This window comes from Microtus oregoni, unplaced genomic scaffold, assembly GCF_018167655.1.
Source record: "Microtus oregoni isolate MIOR12 unplaced genomic scaffold, Mior012 000010F_ref0000083, whole genome shotgun sequence".
NCBI lineage: Eukaryota > Metazoa > Chordata > Mammalia > Rodentia > Cricetidae > Microtus > Microtus oregoni.
This window is the reverse complement of record NW_024543069.1, coordinates 15,514,570-15,532,572: the sequence shown is the minus strand read 5'-3', so window position 1 is coordinate 15,532,572 and position 18,003 is coordinate 15,514,570. Positions and strand designations below refer to the sequence as shown.

The window sequence follows — 18,003 nt, the reverse complement described above, 5'->3', positions numbered from 1 at the left end:
GGACCAAGGACCCCTGGCTCTCCAGGAATCTTTTGTGATCCAGGAACCAGATTGGAATTACTGGGGTACTACATCTTATAGGTGAATAGCCAGCTGTTATTGCCTCCCTGGAAGAGACTGCTGTGGAACTACTCTGTGGAGGCATTCAGCCTGCAGGACAAGTAATTACTGGGTTCTCAGATCTCAGGTGGGATTCTGCTGCTACATTTTAAGATGACTAACATACAAATTCTATGTTATGGATTTGCTATATTATATAGATTTATTATATATAGTGTCTATGTGTGCATTTATGTATGTACATTTATCCCCTTGGTTCTCTCCCTCTAGAGAACCCTAACTAAAACAGTTTCCATCGCAACACAGATTTTCCCTCCATGGCTTCATGCAGGGGCCTTCACTGAACACCTTGCAGGGACACCAACACTTCCACACCATAGTTGTCCTCCAAGGTTTTTTGGAGCCCTAGAACAAGACCCCATGAGCCCTCAGTGTTGAATCTTTCATGTCTGCAGACCCAGTACCAAATGCTGCTGCTGCCAGTTTCTGCTGCTAGCTTAAGAAGGAGCTTGTCCCTTTAGACCACAGTGGCAGAATCCCATATGTCTTGGTGGCTGAATCTGAGTCCCTTTCCAAGGTGATTTCTTTGGGAAGTAAAGGATCCCTTCCGTGGAATTCTCGGTTGAGGCTTTCTCCTTTCCAAAAAGGTTTTCCCCTTTCACAAGTTGGAGACTTTGGTGGGTGGGGTCTTGCCTTCAGGGTATCTTTTCTCTGGTTCCAGGGAAAACAATGAGGTTTCTCCTTTGCTCTTCCCACCGGTGTTCCCTCTTCTCCATGATCCTGGTACACAGCTTTAAGCTTTCTCGCACATCTTTCCACTTCAAACTTTGGATTTAAAAAATTGTTTTGCTCTGTGTGTTGTTCCCTCGCCCTGTAGCTCTGAATAAGAGCAATGGGCTGTAACCATGCTTGAAATGCTAACTAAGCTGTCTTGAAGTTCTCTCCACCAAAAAATTGCCTGGTCCCTGTTTCTATAGCCGGAAATCAGGGAGTGAACAGGAAATGACACCAGGCTATAAACTCTCAAGACCCACCCCCTTTGACCAACTTCCTCTGGTAAAGTTCCTAATGTTTCATATCCTTCCCAAACTGTGCCGCTAGCTGAAGGCCCAGTGTTCAAATATGTGAGCCTATAGAACACTTTCCATATCAAACCACAACTAACATACTCTTTAGTTTAGGAAAGTTCTCTTTTAGATCTTGTTTGGGAGGTTTTATATTATTGGCTACTGGATTTCGTTAAATGGGATTTGTGCATCGACTGAATTATTCATGTGAACTGCAGCTCCCCCTCTTTCTAGCTCGCATACCCCAGAGGAGGGTGTTGCCATTGCAGATGTGTGTACTACTGTGCCTGGCTTTTTTATGGGCTCTGGAGAGCCAAACTCAGGGTATCCAACTTGCACATCAAGTGCTTTGTTCGAGGAACCATCTCCCCAACCCGGTTAAGGAATTTTACTTTATGTTTAAGAGTACCTATTGGTTTAGATAAGCAATGTTCCCTCTAAAAGCTTGATCAACACCTACTAGCACAGTTGACTGACAGGTGATTGGCACGGGAGTCTGCTAAATTTACCAATGAATTCATCCATTGAGTTCACACTGCACAAGCTACAAGGAGGTAAGAGCAGGGTAAAGGAGGTGGGGGGTTAAAAGGCAAGCCACATCCCTGGTTCCTGCTGTGTCTTCTTCTCACTCCTGGTTACCATAAGATAAGACTTTACCCTCCAATGTCCTACAGACATGATGCTCTGCCTCATTAGAGGACCTAAAACATGCATGGTTCAAGTACACATATGTTTATAGTTAATGTGCCTTGCTGGTGCATTGATTTTCTGTTTTTATAAAATGTTCTTTAATAATTCTTGAAGTCTATTTTCGTCAATAGTAATGAAAACATTATAGCTCTTTTTTATTTTTTTTCTTTTTATTGTGCTATATATTTTTTTTCCACTCCACTTCCTTCCTCTCCTCTCCCCTTATATCCTCTCCCATGACTCCCACACTCCCAATTTACTCAGGAGATCTTGCCTTTTTCTACTTCCTATTTAGATCAATGTATGTTTCTTTTAGGGTCCTCTTTGTTGTCTAGGTTCTCTGGGGTTGTGGATTGTAGCCTGGTTTTTCTTTGCTTTGTGTCTAAAAGCCACTTATGAGTGAGTATATATCATATTTGTCTTTCTGGGTATGGGTTACCTCACACAATATAGTTTTTTTCTAGATCCATCCAATTTCCTGCAAATTTCAAAATGTCATTATTATTATTATTTTACAGTGGAGTAGTACTCCATTGTGTACATGTTTTACATTTTCTTTATCAATTCTTCGGCTGAGGGGCATCTAGGTTGTTCCCAGTTTCTTGCTATTACAAATAATGCTGACATGAACATGGTTGAGCACATGCCTTGTGTTATGAATGAGCTTCCTTTGGGTTATACCCAAAAGTGGTATTGATGAGTCTTGAGGTAAGAAAGCATATTCAACAAAAGATGCTAACATAACTGGATATCAACACATAGAAGAATGCAAATAGATCCATATCCATCACCCTGCACAAAACTCAAGTCCAAATGGATCAAAGACCTCAACATAAAACCAACCACACTGAACATAATAGAAGAGAAAGTGGAAAGTACACTTGAGCACATTGTCAACAGGAGATCCCTTCCTAAATATATAATCCCAGTAGCACAGACACTGAGAGAAACAATTAACAAATGGGGCCTCCTGAAACTGCGAAACTTCTGTAAAGCAAAGGACATTATCAATAAGACAAAATGACTGCCTACAAAATGGGAAAAGAGATTAACCAACCCCACATTGGACAGAGGACTGATCTCCAAAATACACAAATAACTCAAAAAACTTGACATTAAAAGAACAAATAATTCAATAAAAATTAATGGGGTGCAGACCTAAACAGAGAACTCTCAATAGACGAATCTCAAATGACTGAAAGACACCTAAGGAAATGCTCAACATCTTAGTCATCAGAGAAATGTAATTCAAAACAACTCTGGGATTTCATCTTAAACCTGGAAGAATGGCCAAGATCAAAAACACTGATGACAGCTTATTCTGGAGAGGATGTAGAGTAAGGGGAACACTCCTCCACTGCTGCTCGGAGTGCAAACTTGTGCAGTTGCTTTGGAAATCAGTATGGCAATTTCTTATTATAGCTCTTTTATGGCTATTTCATGGGATAGCTTTTCACATTATTTTGTTTTCTATTTACTTTTCCTTTTAATGCAAATTATGTTTCTTATGGACATCATATCTCAGTCTTTGCCTGTTCACTTAGACTATTTATATTTAATGTACTTATTGACATGATTTGATTTTTGCTTATTATGCTGTTATTTTTTCTTAATCCCTCATTCTTTCCTGTTACTCTTTTTCTTTTTATCATTGTTTGTGCTAATATTTTACTTGCGAATTATTTTCTTAGTGACTGCTCCACGATTAGAATAGAGTTTAATTTAACACAATCTATTTCAGATTGAAAGTAAATTAATTATGAAAAATGTAGAAATGTGCTCCCAGTGCTACTTCCTCCCCATCTTTTGTATCATATCATCTATGCATGTTTGGATTTAGAAATTGCAACACATTAAAATCATTGGGTTTGTGATGTTTTGAGACTGTGCATCTTGAGATTGGGGTAAAATTCTCAGTCACACTGCCTGCTGTCTGAGTACTAAAATTACAATGGATGCCATTTCACATGACTTTGTGTCCTTTAATATTAAGCCACAATGGTGTGATTCCCTCTAAACCTTGTATTGGATCATTTGCATTAGTATTTCCAGAACTGCGGTTTTACTTTAGAGGTTGAACAGCTTTGACCACAGGGATCATCCTGCTGAGTTGGTCTTCTGAAGCCACCTTTCAAATGATGCAGTGTTTTTTTCTGTTCCATAACTGAGCTCCACTGAGCCCACAACTGAGTCACTCTAGGGCTAGACTAGAGTGTCTAGTAACACAACTCCGTATTTGCCTCTATGGACATGGTGACCTAAACAATGATTAATAAGAAAGGCGTTCATGGAAAAATATAGGTGCTCTTGATGAGGACCGGAGGGAAACAATGACAACACCCCCATTTCCTGGGCATCTTATCAGCTACTGCTCTTTCCTTCACTGCCTGCATGTATCTTCCATTTTTCTCCAGTTACCCCAGAGAGAAAGTCTAGCTCCTTGCTTCCTTCCCATGCCTTCTTTACTCTTCTCTTCTCTTTGACTATCTTTTCTACAGACTTAACAGCTACATATTAGGTCCTCAAAAGATAGAACTACGTCTTGATGTTTCAAGTCTGTGAACTTGGCTTTATTACTTTAAAAAAAAGTTTTTGAAGATGTAATTAAGATTATGATCTTGAGATGAATTTACTGAAGCAAGCTCTTTTCAATGACAAGGGTTCATGATACATGGAAAACACCATGGCAAAGCAGTCACGGAAATCGGAGAGATGTAGTCACAAAGAATGCTGACCACCACCAGATGCTAGAAGAACCTTTAGAGCCATGAGAGATTCTCAACCTCCCTAAGGCTGCAACCCTTTGATACTTCAGGCTGTGGTGACCCCCAACCATAACATGATTTTGTTGCTACATCATAACTGTAATTTTGGTACTGTTATGAATTGTAATGTAAATATATGATACACAAGATAACTGATATGCGACCCTTGTGAAAGCATCATTTAACCCCAAAGAATTAAATCAGTGTTTTGAAGAGCTCTATGCATGCCCATAGTCATGGCAGCATTGTTGGCAAAAGCCAAGATACATAAGCAACGTAAGCGCCTATGAATGGATTAGCAATAAAGAAGCTATGAATGCATACCATGGACTATCAAGTCTAAAATTTTGCTATTTGCAAAAAGAACATTGATAAAACCAGAGGGCTTTACACTTGCTTAAATGAGCAAGGCACAGAAAGACAAATACTACCCGATCTCACTTTCATGTTGGTTAACAGAGTTCAGTTGTTTGTAGTCTGGATAATCTACATCTGGAGGCTTGTTGGTTAAAAAGTAAACTGAATCTGCCTAGTGGTGTTTAGCCTACATGTTATGAAGCAAACAAAGTCACCATACTTCCGTAAGGATATGTATGCCCACTGGCTTGCTATTACTCCTAGCGTCATTTCTTGTTTTCTGGGCACTACTTCTTGTGTTCCATAATACAAAAGTAATATGTGCTTCCAGCAGGAATTCATATATGAGCAAAATAAAGGAAGCAAAAGTTACCCATAATCCTACCACCCACGGGTAACTACTGGTAACATTTTTGTTTCTGACAAAATAAGCTCTTGCTATATGTATTATCCAACTGCTTATCAGACCGCCATGCCTAGTGAGCCCTTTCTCCATTCTGCTCCTTGTGAGAAACCATCATAATTCCTTCAGCAGATTGTACCTCACGGCTGACTGGCTCCTGTCAGTCCCCACTGCCTTCCTGCCTCAGGCCACCTACCTACACATGGTTTTCAGCCTTGTTTGCCTAAAATACAGCTTACACTCCCAACCCCACCTGAGGCTCTGATGAACTTTTCTCCGTATTCACATGACTGTCCCGGGGAAAGTGTCACATGCCTGCTCTGAGCCCTAGTTTTCCCTTTATTCTAGGCTGTTTTCTACTGTCAGTTGGGGTATAGACTTCATTTTGCATTCTGTGTTCTTGAAGTCCTTTTTCCAAAGACACTGCACACCAAGCACAGTGCACATTCTCCAACAAGATTCTCAATCTCCCCATGGAAGCTGTTCTTCCTCTGGGCTTGCCTCTGTCATTGCCCAGAGCTTTTCTGGTACCACTATGGTTTCTCTAAATCCCTCAGCCCATGTGGGTCTCCCCGCTTCCTCTAAAGAATATCCAGTGGCGTTTGATCTGACGCCCACTAGGCAGCTGGCCATGCATGCCTGCATATTCCCAGCTAGGGAGTCTCATAAAGGGAGGCGGAATCTTCCGCCTTTCCTCATCGGCACTCAGAGCTTGCCAAGCGAGTAGCAAAGAATAATTGGTGATGATAAATAGTTGTCTTGAGAAAAGATAATATATGAAAAACAGAAAGAAAAGAACAAAGCTGATAGCATGGGATAATTGATACAAAGAAACCTTGAAGAATTCTCAGCTGTGTCCAACAATAACAGAAACAATAATAATAACCACAAACCTGTGTGTGAAAATAGAAAAGTCTAAACATAGAAATATTGACCAGGATGATTTTTTTATCTTTTTTTTATAATTTATTTAACTTAAACTGGAGTTATAGACAGTGTTAGCTGGCATGTGGGTGCTGGGAATTGAACCCCGGGTCCCTTGGAAGAACAACCAGTGCTCTTAGCCGCTGAGCCATCTCTCCAGTCCGACCAGGATGATTTTTAAGTCCACTGATTAAATGGCATTCCTCCCTTCTTCCTATATCTGTTTTATCTCATCTCTGTGACTAAGATTTATGTAAATCTAAGAGAATCTATCTGCGTATTTTAAAATTTCTTGTTAAAAACTTGGCATAATTCTATGATGGAAAGGTACTTTAAAATGTTACTTTATTTTGTTTACAAAAGTAGTATGTATGCATTGTGAAATCTGCATGTATGGTTGAACACAAGCGACTTTTTTTCCATAAAGTAGGAATGTTTTCATAGGGTGACATAATTGAGGAGTCCTGTAAAAAATATAAATAAACAAATGGTGTGTCAGGTCATTCCACATGAGTTGGGGTATCTGGGTGGGGATTCAGACTAAGCAGGAAATGGGTTTCATAGTGCTGGGTAAGTGATTTGCTTCCTTTTCTTCAATTTAGTACAGTATAATTGGTAAATGGAAAATTTATGTGTTTAAGGTACATAACTTGATTTGATCAAGATATACAGTACCATTGCTATGGCCATGCTAATTAGCAAATCTACCATCTCAATCTCTCTCCCTTCCTTCCTTCCTTTTTACCTTCCTTCCTTCCTTCGTTCGTTCGTTCCTTTCTTCCTCCCTCCCTCCCTTCCTTTCTTTCTTTGCCTTTTTCTCCTTCAGTTCCTCTGCTTCCTCCTATCAGTAGTAGGGACACATAAAGTCTACTCTTGTCACAGCTTTATGTGCTTGATTGATTTTACTTTACATTCCACACGAAAGTGGGATCGGGTGGTATTCGTCTTTCTGCGGCTTGCTTATTTAGTCAAGCATAAAGACCTCTGGTTTTACCCATGTTTGATATTCCAAGGCATATGTTTCATAGCTTCTTTGTTAATCCAGTCATGGGCACTTGCGCTGCTGACACACCTTGGCTTTTACCGATAATGCTGCAGTGACTGTGGGCTTGCACGGAGCTCTTTAATGTGTTGATTTAATTCTTTGGTTATCAATTTAGCAGTGGACTGGATGACTCGCATGCTTTTCAGGTTCTGATTCACTAAGGGACTTGCATACCATTTTTAATAATAGTTATTCCACTTTGAATCCCTACTAATGCGTCTTCCCATATTTCCTGTCTTTTACTTTAATTAAAATTTACTGTAAAAAAGTCTCAGATAAAAAGCTTTGCACAGTGAAATCAGCCAGACCTAAAGTTTTTACTCCTAAGTGAGCTTTGACACAGTTATAATGCCCATTGAGAAGCTATGGAGCTTTACATTGGATTTTAAACTTGGACTTATCCTCATTGGATTTAGTATTTATACTGAATTTCACTATCATGGTTTTTGTTGTTGTTGTTGTTGGGTTTTGTTTTTTATTTGTTTGTTTGGTTTTGGTTTTTTGAGACATCCAAAGCATGCTCATACATGAAAGGAAGGAAAAGAAAGATTAGGTGGGAAGAAAGAAAGAAAGAAAGAAAAAATGATTGAAGGAAGGAAGGAAGAAAGAAAGAGAAAAAATGAAGAAATGAAGGAAGGAAGGAAGAAAGGAAGGAAGGAAGGAAGGAAGGAAAGGGAAAGAGGGAGGGAAGGAAGGAAAGAAAGAGAAAGTAGGAAAGAAAGGAAGACAGATATAGTAATAGACACATGAGTTAGGAAAGAGGACAGAAAACTAATTGTTTCTCTAGTCTGGTCACAAGTATTTTTCCTGTCTTGTTCTGTAGTAGCAATCCTACTAGGTCTGAGGAGAGAGGAAACAACTGTGAACTCAGAATGACTTTCATTTGAACTGTGATGAGAGACTAAAGGGGTCACCTGCATTAACCTTGCTCCATCAGCTAAAAGGGGCAGAATTAAATGAAAAATGATCCCATAAAATCTTGGATCTGCTTGGTTTATAAGAATTCTGGTTCAAAGAATGAATTAAATAAAAAGAAAAGGTCAGGAGGCCCTTTGCAAAATATATATTACTATTATGAGATAGAAAGATGTGTATAATAATACCTTTTCTTTCTTGCTCTAGGAAGAACAAAAAAGAAAGTGACTTTGTCTCAGTAACTTTTTGGAGGTTGAATGTTTTTTCAGCCTCATCTTGTAAAAATGGTTTTCTGTGGGAGGCTCTTTGGGAACTCTATTCACTGTAGGTTTGAAAATATGTAACACACATCATATGCTCGAGATATTTATTATTTATGTATATAGGTGTTACCTGGGGATCAAACCTAGAGCCAAACACATGCTGGCAAATCCTCTACCTCCAATGTTGACTATGAATGCTCACGAAACCACCTCCCAGCAACACTTAGTTTTCAGCTGTTTGAAATGATTAACAATAGCCTGTTTTTTCTTTCCTATGGACTAAGTGGATGGGTGTGGAAGCTTTTGCCACAATGCCTAGAAAATAAAAGCAACTCAACATCTTTTCCTCCCCTTCCTCCATTTCTCTCCTTCTGCAGTCGATCAGTTATAAATTGTTGTTAGATAAAGGTTTATGGAATACAATCTTAAAAATGATACTGCATCAATTCTCTGTAGTAGTTTTTTTGTTTTCCTGGAAATTGTTAAATGACTTGTCGTTGGCTGAGCTCTTAGGATGCTGTGGTCACTGTTGCTTGTAGATTAAAATATGAATGTTAAGAGTTTGTGCCAGCATCTGGTGGGAGATACAGAAGTTGGGCATGCTTTTAAACAGCATTGCTTCTGAAATATAAATATGATAGGAGAAAAGTGTGGGTACTCACAGCTCAGAACTTTAGATCAGAACTTTGAAGTCTAAATTTGAATACATTTTAGAACTGTGTTCTAAATAATTTATTTCCTTTATACTTTCATCTTAAGTTTATAAAATGGTGATTTTTGTAGCGAGGGAGTCTATGACTTAAAACATTTTAATTTGTTGAAAGTTAACCATGTGCATTATGGCATAATTAATTAATCACTTTGTAGTGCATGAAATAGCAATGTGCCATTTAGCTGATTTTATCATGGATTGTTTATATATAATAATTCTATCTTTGAAATCAATTTCTCTGTGAGTTAACCTCTCAAGAAGATCTTTTAACGAAAACCACAGCACATGTTTCTAGTTGTCAGAGGCTAATAGAAGACAATGTTAGAAATCATGGCAATGGAGAACAATTTGGAAGTAAAATAACATTCGTAAAAGCAGGCAGAATAGCAGTCAGTTTTCTTTCATTTGTTTTCCCAAAAAGCACAAGAAATTGCCTATTATGAAGCTGGCAGCGCAAAATCAGCTGTATTGTGAATTTGCCATTTCACTATAACTGTTTCTATGTATTACTGGTGCTCCATGTTTCCAGTGTGAACATTGATGAAAAATATTAGAATGTGTGGTTCATGTGTTTTAGAATATTCTGGATTAAGGAAATGGTTGGTCAGTGGCCATGGACATAGTTTAAGTGTTAACTGCCCCTTGGAAATAGCACAGTAACAGAACACTTGTCTCTCACATTCAAGCCCTGGGTTTACTTCCTAGGACTAAAGAGTGTCCATCCTTTGGTTCATGGCGCCTTGTTTCAAGAATAGAGTCTGGTGTGTGAAATGGGTTTGTCCTCTGCATGTCCTGCTGGGTGCTTTGGTAAGTCTGTTATTCTAGTCAAAGGGTAGACATCTAGAAGTCACATGTTCAGTCTCAATTTTATTTACCATTGTAAAGGCTGTGTCTCTGTACACATGGGACCACGACGGTTTCCAAAGGCAGGTTAAAATTGTGAGGATGTAATAACTCTCTAACCAAGTTTCAATAGTCTTGATAAATGACATAACTCTACTGATCACAAATGAGGAACGGGAAGCAGCTTGCCATCTGTACAGATTCATGTTTAAAATTCTTCTGATATTAGCAGATTCTTTTCTGTGTTGGATAACTCCAATTTTGCCTGGCTGCGTGACCAAATGTTTCCTGGCTCCTGCTGGCTGTGCTTTCCAGTGGAATAGAAACCATAAGTTCTAAGTGGAACCAGTGAAAAATATTTGGTTCTGACTTCGCTGGGAAGAAATTGAATAAACCAATTTTTTTTCTGGGTAATTGGGAAATTTTTACAGCAGTAGGACAAGAATAAACATTCACGAGATACTTTTCCTAAAATATTGAGATTTAGATCTTCTAAATTGAATTTATTTCTAGTACTCATAATGGCAATAGAGTTTCTTTTTAAACTGTATTCATAAGAGGGTGTATGTGAAGTCCTTCTGATGAGCGGGACGCTTATGGTGGGTGAGGAACAATATGCATAGTGGTTAAGAACCAAACATTCAGTGGAAGGCTTCCTTAGTTTTATCTTTAACTAGCCAGAGCCATCTTGGATGTGTTTACCTTCTGCTTCCTCAACCAGAGACTGCAGCTCCATCACAGGAAGCGGCTCTGGAGAGCCACGCTCTCATATCACTGGGTCTCCATGAGGAAACCAAGGTTCCAAGAATGCAAGCACCCTGTTCAGTAGCACAGAAAAGGGAGGAGGCAGAGAAAGACTAAGCACCAGGCTTAACTGCATCTCATTTATCCCCGTTGTCAAGTTTCCAGGGTTCCCAGGAACACCGAGATGACCACAAAGACCAAAGCTCTTGGATGCAAACTTCACATCCTGTTGCCTGGTCTTAAATAGCCAAGACCCAATATGGCTGATGCTGATGCCAAAACTCTGCTACAAGGTAACCAATAGGAGTCAGTCGTGGCCAAGCTGAAGAGTTTGATAATTTAGCCCGTGGCAACCTCTAGAAATGTAGTTATGGCATCAAACACAATCACAACAGGAAGAGGTCTTTGAAATAAAGATGCCCGCCCCACCCCCGTGCTTCCGGTGAGGGAAGGAAGTAAAAGAGAGTCGCAGATGACTCCTAAGTTACAGTGAGAGGTCAGGACTGTGCTTTGTCTACTGGTGTGGTGCTCTTTGCTGCTTCAGGATGTCTCTGAGGGTGCTAACTTGTGCCTCAGGGAAGATGAGCAAGCAAAGGAAAATAGGTACGCTGAGGAGACTGCTGACCACGAAGGAAATGACCCAGTCAAGACACACCGTTGAGCATGGGAAAGCATGGGGATCCGGAGATGGGTGAGAGGAGGGTGTTTGGAGGTGGCTGTTAGCAGAGCGTCACACACACATAGGGTGAAACTTACTATTTTTATCACTAGTGTACGCTAGTAAAAGAAGCCACCAGCAAACATAAAGAACCCTGTTTGACTTTATGAAGAGGAACAAAGGGTTTCACTTGGAACCTTGCTTCAGAGCACATTTCATCAGTCTTCCTAGAGAACAGATCTGAAAATCGTTGTCTATCTTTAGGTTTTTATGACAGACTCTTGCTGTGTTGCCCAGGCTGAGCTGGAACTCACTATCTTCCTATAAAACACTAATAATGGCAGCTTGGGCTGTGTGGAGAATATGTAAGGACATTCGTCGTGACTAGTAGTGAGCTCTTAGGAGCTCATACTTTAGTAAGTTCCAATAGTTTCTTATGGACAACATTACAGATATAAATTATATTTCTGCCTGTATTAATTCATCTGTCACATACAAGTACCACAAGTTGAGTAGCTGCACCAGAAAAAGTTTATTTTCTCTCAGTTCTGCAGAATGTAAGGCTGAGATCAAAGTGACAGCAAGCTTGGCCTCTTCTGAGGGCTTTGCCCTGAGCTTGGAGATGATCCTCTGTTCTGTGTCTTGTGTCTGACCCTAGTCCTTATTATAGGGACATGTGTCATACTGGGCTAGTGGTCACCTTTACAGCCTCATTATAATTCAGGTACATCATTAAAGATGGTCTCCAAATACAGTCACATTCTGATGCACTGGGGAGAGGCCAGGGTTTCAACACATGAAGTTTGGGATGAGGCGACCCAGCCCATAACTATATCTATACTTGTATCTGTATCTGTATACATCTATGTAGGTGTACCTAGATGCAGGCTTATGTGTCTCTACAGCCTGAAATGCCCATAGTGAGCATTCCTCTAAATCCTGTTGGGTGACAGCAAGAGGACACACATTCCAAGTCTAATTTTCCCAGCTTCATTAGCACGTGGCCTGTTAGCAAACTTATTAGGAACAGGCTCTCTCCAGCCAACTGTTATCTAATTTCCAGGCTCCTGAGGCCGACTGCTCCATTAATGCCGGGAAGAGCGAGGATGTCTGGGGAGACTGTGCGGCTGCTGGTTGCCTGTCAGAATGCCCGCGTGGTGTCAGAGATGAAAGGCACTGTGAACTGCGAGAACGAGGCTCGCACTGTTGAGCATCCTCTGGCCTCGGGTCTTTGATTCTCTATGTGGTGTGTCGCAAAGGCTGGGACACTGGACTACACACAAGAGGAGCAGAAGGGAACGTGGGACACCTTTTCAGTACACAGGCTGTCCTTCAGAGTGAATGGTCAGGACTTTACCAGAAAATGGCAGCTCCCCATCTCCCTGCATTCCTCTCTCCCTCCTATTTATTTCTTCAGCGCCTCTCAGTTATTTATAGAGTGAGGGCTTGTTGAAGACCACGTTCTCAGTGTGGTCCTGTGGGGGCCAGAGGTGACTCATGCATATTCTGCCTTCTATGTCTTATTCAGATAACCTCTTCCCTGTTCTGGGCTAGCCTGTGCTTTCTGGCCTTCCTCTGCTAGCTCTTCGACAAAGCCGAATGCCACATTGATTAATATAGCCAGGCCTCTCTTTGCTTCAAAGTTCCCAGTCATTGCTGTAAAACTGTCAGCATTCTCAGCTGAACTCCCTCCTACATCACACACCCCCTCCCTCACAGCCAGGGGCTGAGTTGAAGGCCAGGTTCCAGACCCTTCCAGCCTGGTGGTTATCAGCTCACTCAATTGGTCCCAAGCTGCTTTGTTGGTGGTTCTTTTTTTCCATGTGCTAAAAGCTGTTCCTTTTGATTCCTCCCACTTCTTCCTCTTCTCATTTTTGACTGCTTTTCTGATTCACGTTGATCATCTCCGATGAGCTGGCTCAGTGTGCAAAAATAAAGGTTTCTCTGATCTGCTTCCTTTCTGCCCACTGTTTATTCCAAAGAATACATATATGTGTCTCCACCCCAGTAGTCCTGCCTGGCATAAAGGAGTGCGAAGAAGAGGTTCCCTTTCAACCCTTCCACCCTCACTGATCCTAAAATTTCTTCCCATTCATCAACACATTTGTTTTCTAAAGAAAAGAGCAAAAGGAAAAAAAAAAACACATGGAGGGTCAAGGATGCAACTCCATAATGTGGTTTTAATCTCATCTTCAGGTTCAAAGATCTTGAGACTGATTTCTTGAATGGATCTCAATGCAAGCCTAGAATCTTCTTGAAAATTTTATTTCTACCATTTAATTCAATTGGATAGACGTGATCAGACCAACTGTTTTATTTATATTTTAGTCAACACAGGCAGAGTGTGTATCATCCCTGAACATGCCAGTCCAGGGGTGACTGCTTTCCCCCACTCCTGCCAATCAAATCAGACCCATTGCCACATGGGACTGTCATTCCTCTAGGAAGGCTCCCTGAGTCTCCCACGTGCCTCTGGAACCCCCAGACATTGACATATTTGTGTCCCAGCAGCAGAATCAGATACCAATAGGGACTCCATTGAGGAGGGGGCAATGGATCAATATAATGTTCTCCAGGCTCCAGAAATCTGTCCCCGCTTCACTCTGGTGGGCTCAGCTTGGCTATCAGACTTGGGTACATGTAGAAGGCGACTTCCATCATAGTTTCTGAAGACACAATGTTTTGTCCTTTCCACCCAATTGCCTGTTCCTCCACGAGGGAGATAGGGCTTCCTACTTTCCCTTCTGTCGCAAATCCAGAGATGTTCCTCCCAAATAGGGTTTGCTGTTTCTCCTTGCTTGGCAGTGAGGTCTGATAGAACTCACATTCAGAAAAAAAATATGCTTTTGGAGAAACAAAAACATTCTCACATACTTCAAATGGAGAGATAAATTATCAATCAACTGATACTTTGATCTGAGCACATTTCTTGGATGGAACAGACAGATAAGATTCATTTAGGCTCAGCTCACAGGGCTTCTTGCTGCCCATCCCTGTGGCCAGAGCAGTATCTATGGCTCCCCTTACACTCCGGACCCTTCTGGGCAGTGATATTGATCTGCTTCTCCCCCATTGCACCCACTGCCAGTCAGCCCCTCCAGTGTGGAGAACTCATAGCTCCCTGCGGCATCCCAGAAGTCCCTACTCTGGTTTCTACGTAGATTTGCAGTAAGTTAGCAGACCAGACTCCACATAGACTGTCCCTTGGCTTTTCAGGAAACTTTGAACTTATCTGCATAAGAAATAGCATGCAGAGGAGATGTGAGCCCTTGCAAGGCTATGAGCAGAATTCCAAGCTGTAATCCAGCAAGCCAGGCAGTATTCACGTGTTAATCACTGGCGTGCCACTCTGAGGAGCACCCCGCTCAGCTTTCTCCAGTTCCTACTCTTGTGCTGCAGCAAGATTTGGTGGCATCTAGGCAGAGCCCCCTGATGGAGCAGCCCTCCCAGTCCTGTTCTGGTAAGGAGTGGTCACAGTGATCTTTCCTTCCCATTGCACACAACGGCAGGGCGCTTCTTAAAGGGACCTTCCAGCTCCTCCATGCCGTCGCCAACCCGAGTAAGTGCAGGCTCAGGAGCCCCAGCTTTTCCCTGAGGATGAGTGGGGAGGGGTCCTGAGACGCCTCCACCTCCGCATCCTTCAAAATCCGGGAAGGAGGCAGCTGACTGGCAGAGTGGATGGAGACCACGGGTCCGCGGAGCCCGGTTTGCTGTTAGCTGCTTCTTGGGATGCTCCTCTCCAGTTGAGCCTCCTGCCTATGATCCAGTGGGTGCTGGCGGCGCATCTTGCGGTATGCCTGCGTTGCTTTGAGCCAGCGCCCAGAAGCCAGCCCTCCGCATCCAGGCACCTCGGACTGGCTCCAGGCAGGGTTGTGTGCAGTCACCATGAATGCTCAGCTCTAGGCTTCTGCACCAGCCTCCTGACCACATGGATCTGGCTGTTTAATCAGCCGAGCTCACAGCCTGGGAAGATTGGGGAGGCTGATCCGCGCTCCAGCTGCCGAGACAACTTCCAGCTTGGCTGTTTACTTCTTTGGGTCCCCGGGACTCTGTCCTGAACCTCAGCCTCTCCTGAGACTCTGTGGGCTCTGAAGTCAGCTGCGGGGACTCCTCTGAAGGCATCCAGGAAGGGGGGCAAGAGGGGTTAAAAGACAGCAGAAGTCCCCCAACTGCTCACCCTCTGCCGACCGCCTGTGCTGTGGGGTTCTGAGAGGACCTTGCGCTGGTCCTGGGAAGCAATGCAAGTCTCTATAGCCTGCACAGAGCACAATTTGAAGAGTCGAAATGGTGAGGACCGACTTCTGAGCAAGCAGAACTCCACCGCCCCCAATGTGGTGAACGCAGCCCGGGCCAAATTCCGCACTGTCGCTATCATCGCTCGCAGCCTGGGGACCTTCACCCCTCAGCATCATATTTCTCTCAAAGAGTCCACCGCAAAGCAGACTGGCATGAAATATAGGTAGGAATGAGAGGTCCCTCCGCCGGGGGGTTTCCATGGGCTTTGCAGGTGCAGTCAGGCGGTCCTTCGGTTTTGAAATGACTTAACTCAGTGCTGTTTGGCTTAATTTAGAATTCTCAGGTGTTTGCTTTGAAATTAGACTTTGGGGGGAGGGGTGAAAAAAAAAACCTAAGCTGGTTGGAAGCCTGTGCGCGATTTTTAAGATGTGGCCCATTTTGGGTATTCTAAGTGTTATTGAACACCTTAGGACCTAAATGAATTCCAGGCAGTAAAGACACGGGAGCCGGAAACTCTCTTCTGCTAGGAGAGTTTGTCAGGAGCAGAAGTGTGTGTCCGGCTTGATGCACAGACAGTAGATTCTGTGCTCATCCTATCAGAGCAGTTCCCATCCCACACTACACCCTTACCTTTGAGAGACCAAGGGAACATGCTAAGCACAGCTTTTAAGGAAGGTTCATGGCAGAAACACAATGGTACATTAGAGTGAGCACTGCTATATTTAAACCGAAATCACTGCCTGAGATAAACGTTGTGAAATACGGAGGGTCAGTTTTTCAAGGCTCGTAGATGTCTTTTGTTTCTATTTCCTGTAGCATAAAGGAATTCACTGTTTTCGTAGACAAAACTTGCTGTAGTAGGAACAGCTCATCATTCTGGGATGGGTTTCCTGCCGCCTCACTGTGTGTGTTTTGCGCAGCCCTCGGGACGTCAGTTCTGCAATACTGCTGCACTTCTAGCTTCTAAGTGTCTGAGCCTACAAAGGAGAGAAGCTCCTGACACATCCTCCAAGTCCTTGGCTACTCTCCTTTGCAGGGGACACTGTTCATTGTTTACTTTTATCTCTCTCTCATTTGCGAGAGACCAGATTATTGGAGAAGGTGAACTCCGTACAATTAAGATACCGCATATTGAAGACTGTGTTTTCTATGTGTGAAGTAAGCATTTTTAACTTCTCTAGAAAAGTTGCCCCTGGTGAAAGTTTATCTGCAGAGTTAAGGGAAACCTCCCATGGCAAAAGTAAATCTTGTTCTTCTGATGTTTTCAAGCCAATGAGAAAGAAAACCCCAGAATGGGGATGGGAGAAAGTCCCCCATAATTGAAGTTCTGAGCTACAACTGTAGGGTGAGGACAAGCCACCATATAAACCACCTGACTGTGGTCCTTTCCTCTCAAGGGTCGGTGCCATGAACCCTCTGTTTTCCCTTGCATTTCTAGTGGGCATGGGACCCCACAATGACCCCAGTCGCTCCCGCTCTGGCATTTTCAGCACAGCTGCGGAGCTGCACATGCAGCCTTAGTCCTGTGCACAGTGAGTGCTGCTGCGCCCGCAGCTAAGCTGATGCCACCAGAGAAGAGCCCAGGAACAAGGCACCCCAGGTTGAGGTGGCCCCAGTTGTGATCTGCGGTATTTGGCAGAACAATAAGCGGTTTCCTGTAAGGCACAAATTACAAAGCCACGCCCCTACTGTGTGGCCACCGGAAGCTGTGTGTTGTGTCGCAGGTGTTTGTCATGGCACGGTTCTGTCTACCAGGCTTTTGAAGTGGGGAGCTCTCCAGTAAGGTCTTCCTAGGAACGCAGTTGAACTCAGGTTGGACTGTAACTGTCTCTCCCGCCCCCCCCCCCCCCAAGCTCAATGTGGGCAGCGCTCCTAGGGATGCCTTTCCTTGCTTGTGGCTGAGCACAGCCCTTCACTGGCTATCATCTGGGTCCTTCAGCCCTCTTGAGTCTGTGGTAACTAAATAAAATGCCTCTTTTCCAGTCCTCTTCGCATGCAGTGCCTCTCCATCTACGGCAGGTGGTTTATGTGTGTGTGAATCAGACTTCCCTCCTTCAAATTAGACTTAGAGTGACATTTATGAGAAAGATTATGAGAGAATGTCATATGCATGCCAAGCTTTCACAGGGTATGGAGGAGTAGGGCAATTACTATCTCCCCAAAATAGTGAGAGTATTTTTGTTGCCTGAATTGTGGTTTTTGTTACATCGTTTCATGTGAGTACATGGGGTGGTTGTTAGGAAGAAATTGTAATGATTTTGGGTTAAAGGGAAGATAGCTGGCTTGTCTGGACAGTCACTGGTGAACCAGGACCCTAAATT

At 42.8% G+C, this 18,003-nt stretch overlaps 1 protein-coding gene across 2 annotated transcripts in view; it reads left to right on the top strand.

The window, feature by feature from the left end:
• Positions 1–18,003, top strand: part of Kcnab1 (potassium voltage-gated channel subfamily A regulatory beta subunit 1) — a 338,359-nt gene that overhangs the window by 112,296 nt on the left and 208,060 nt on the right. Inside the window, exon 1 of one of the 2 annotated variants that reach the window (XM_041659150.1) lies at positions 14,734–15,905. The exons of the other annotated variant lie outside the window; for it this stretch is intronic. Within the exon in view, the coding sequence (XP_041515084.1) occupies positions 15,685–15,905 (221 nt within the window). The 5' untranslated portion in view covers positions 14,734–15,684. Of the gene's footprint in view, positions 1–14,733; positions 15,906–18,003 lie in introns of those variants that run through there. 2 annotated transcript variants of the gene reach the window in all.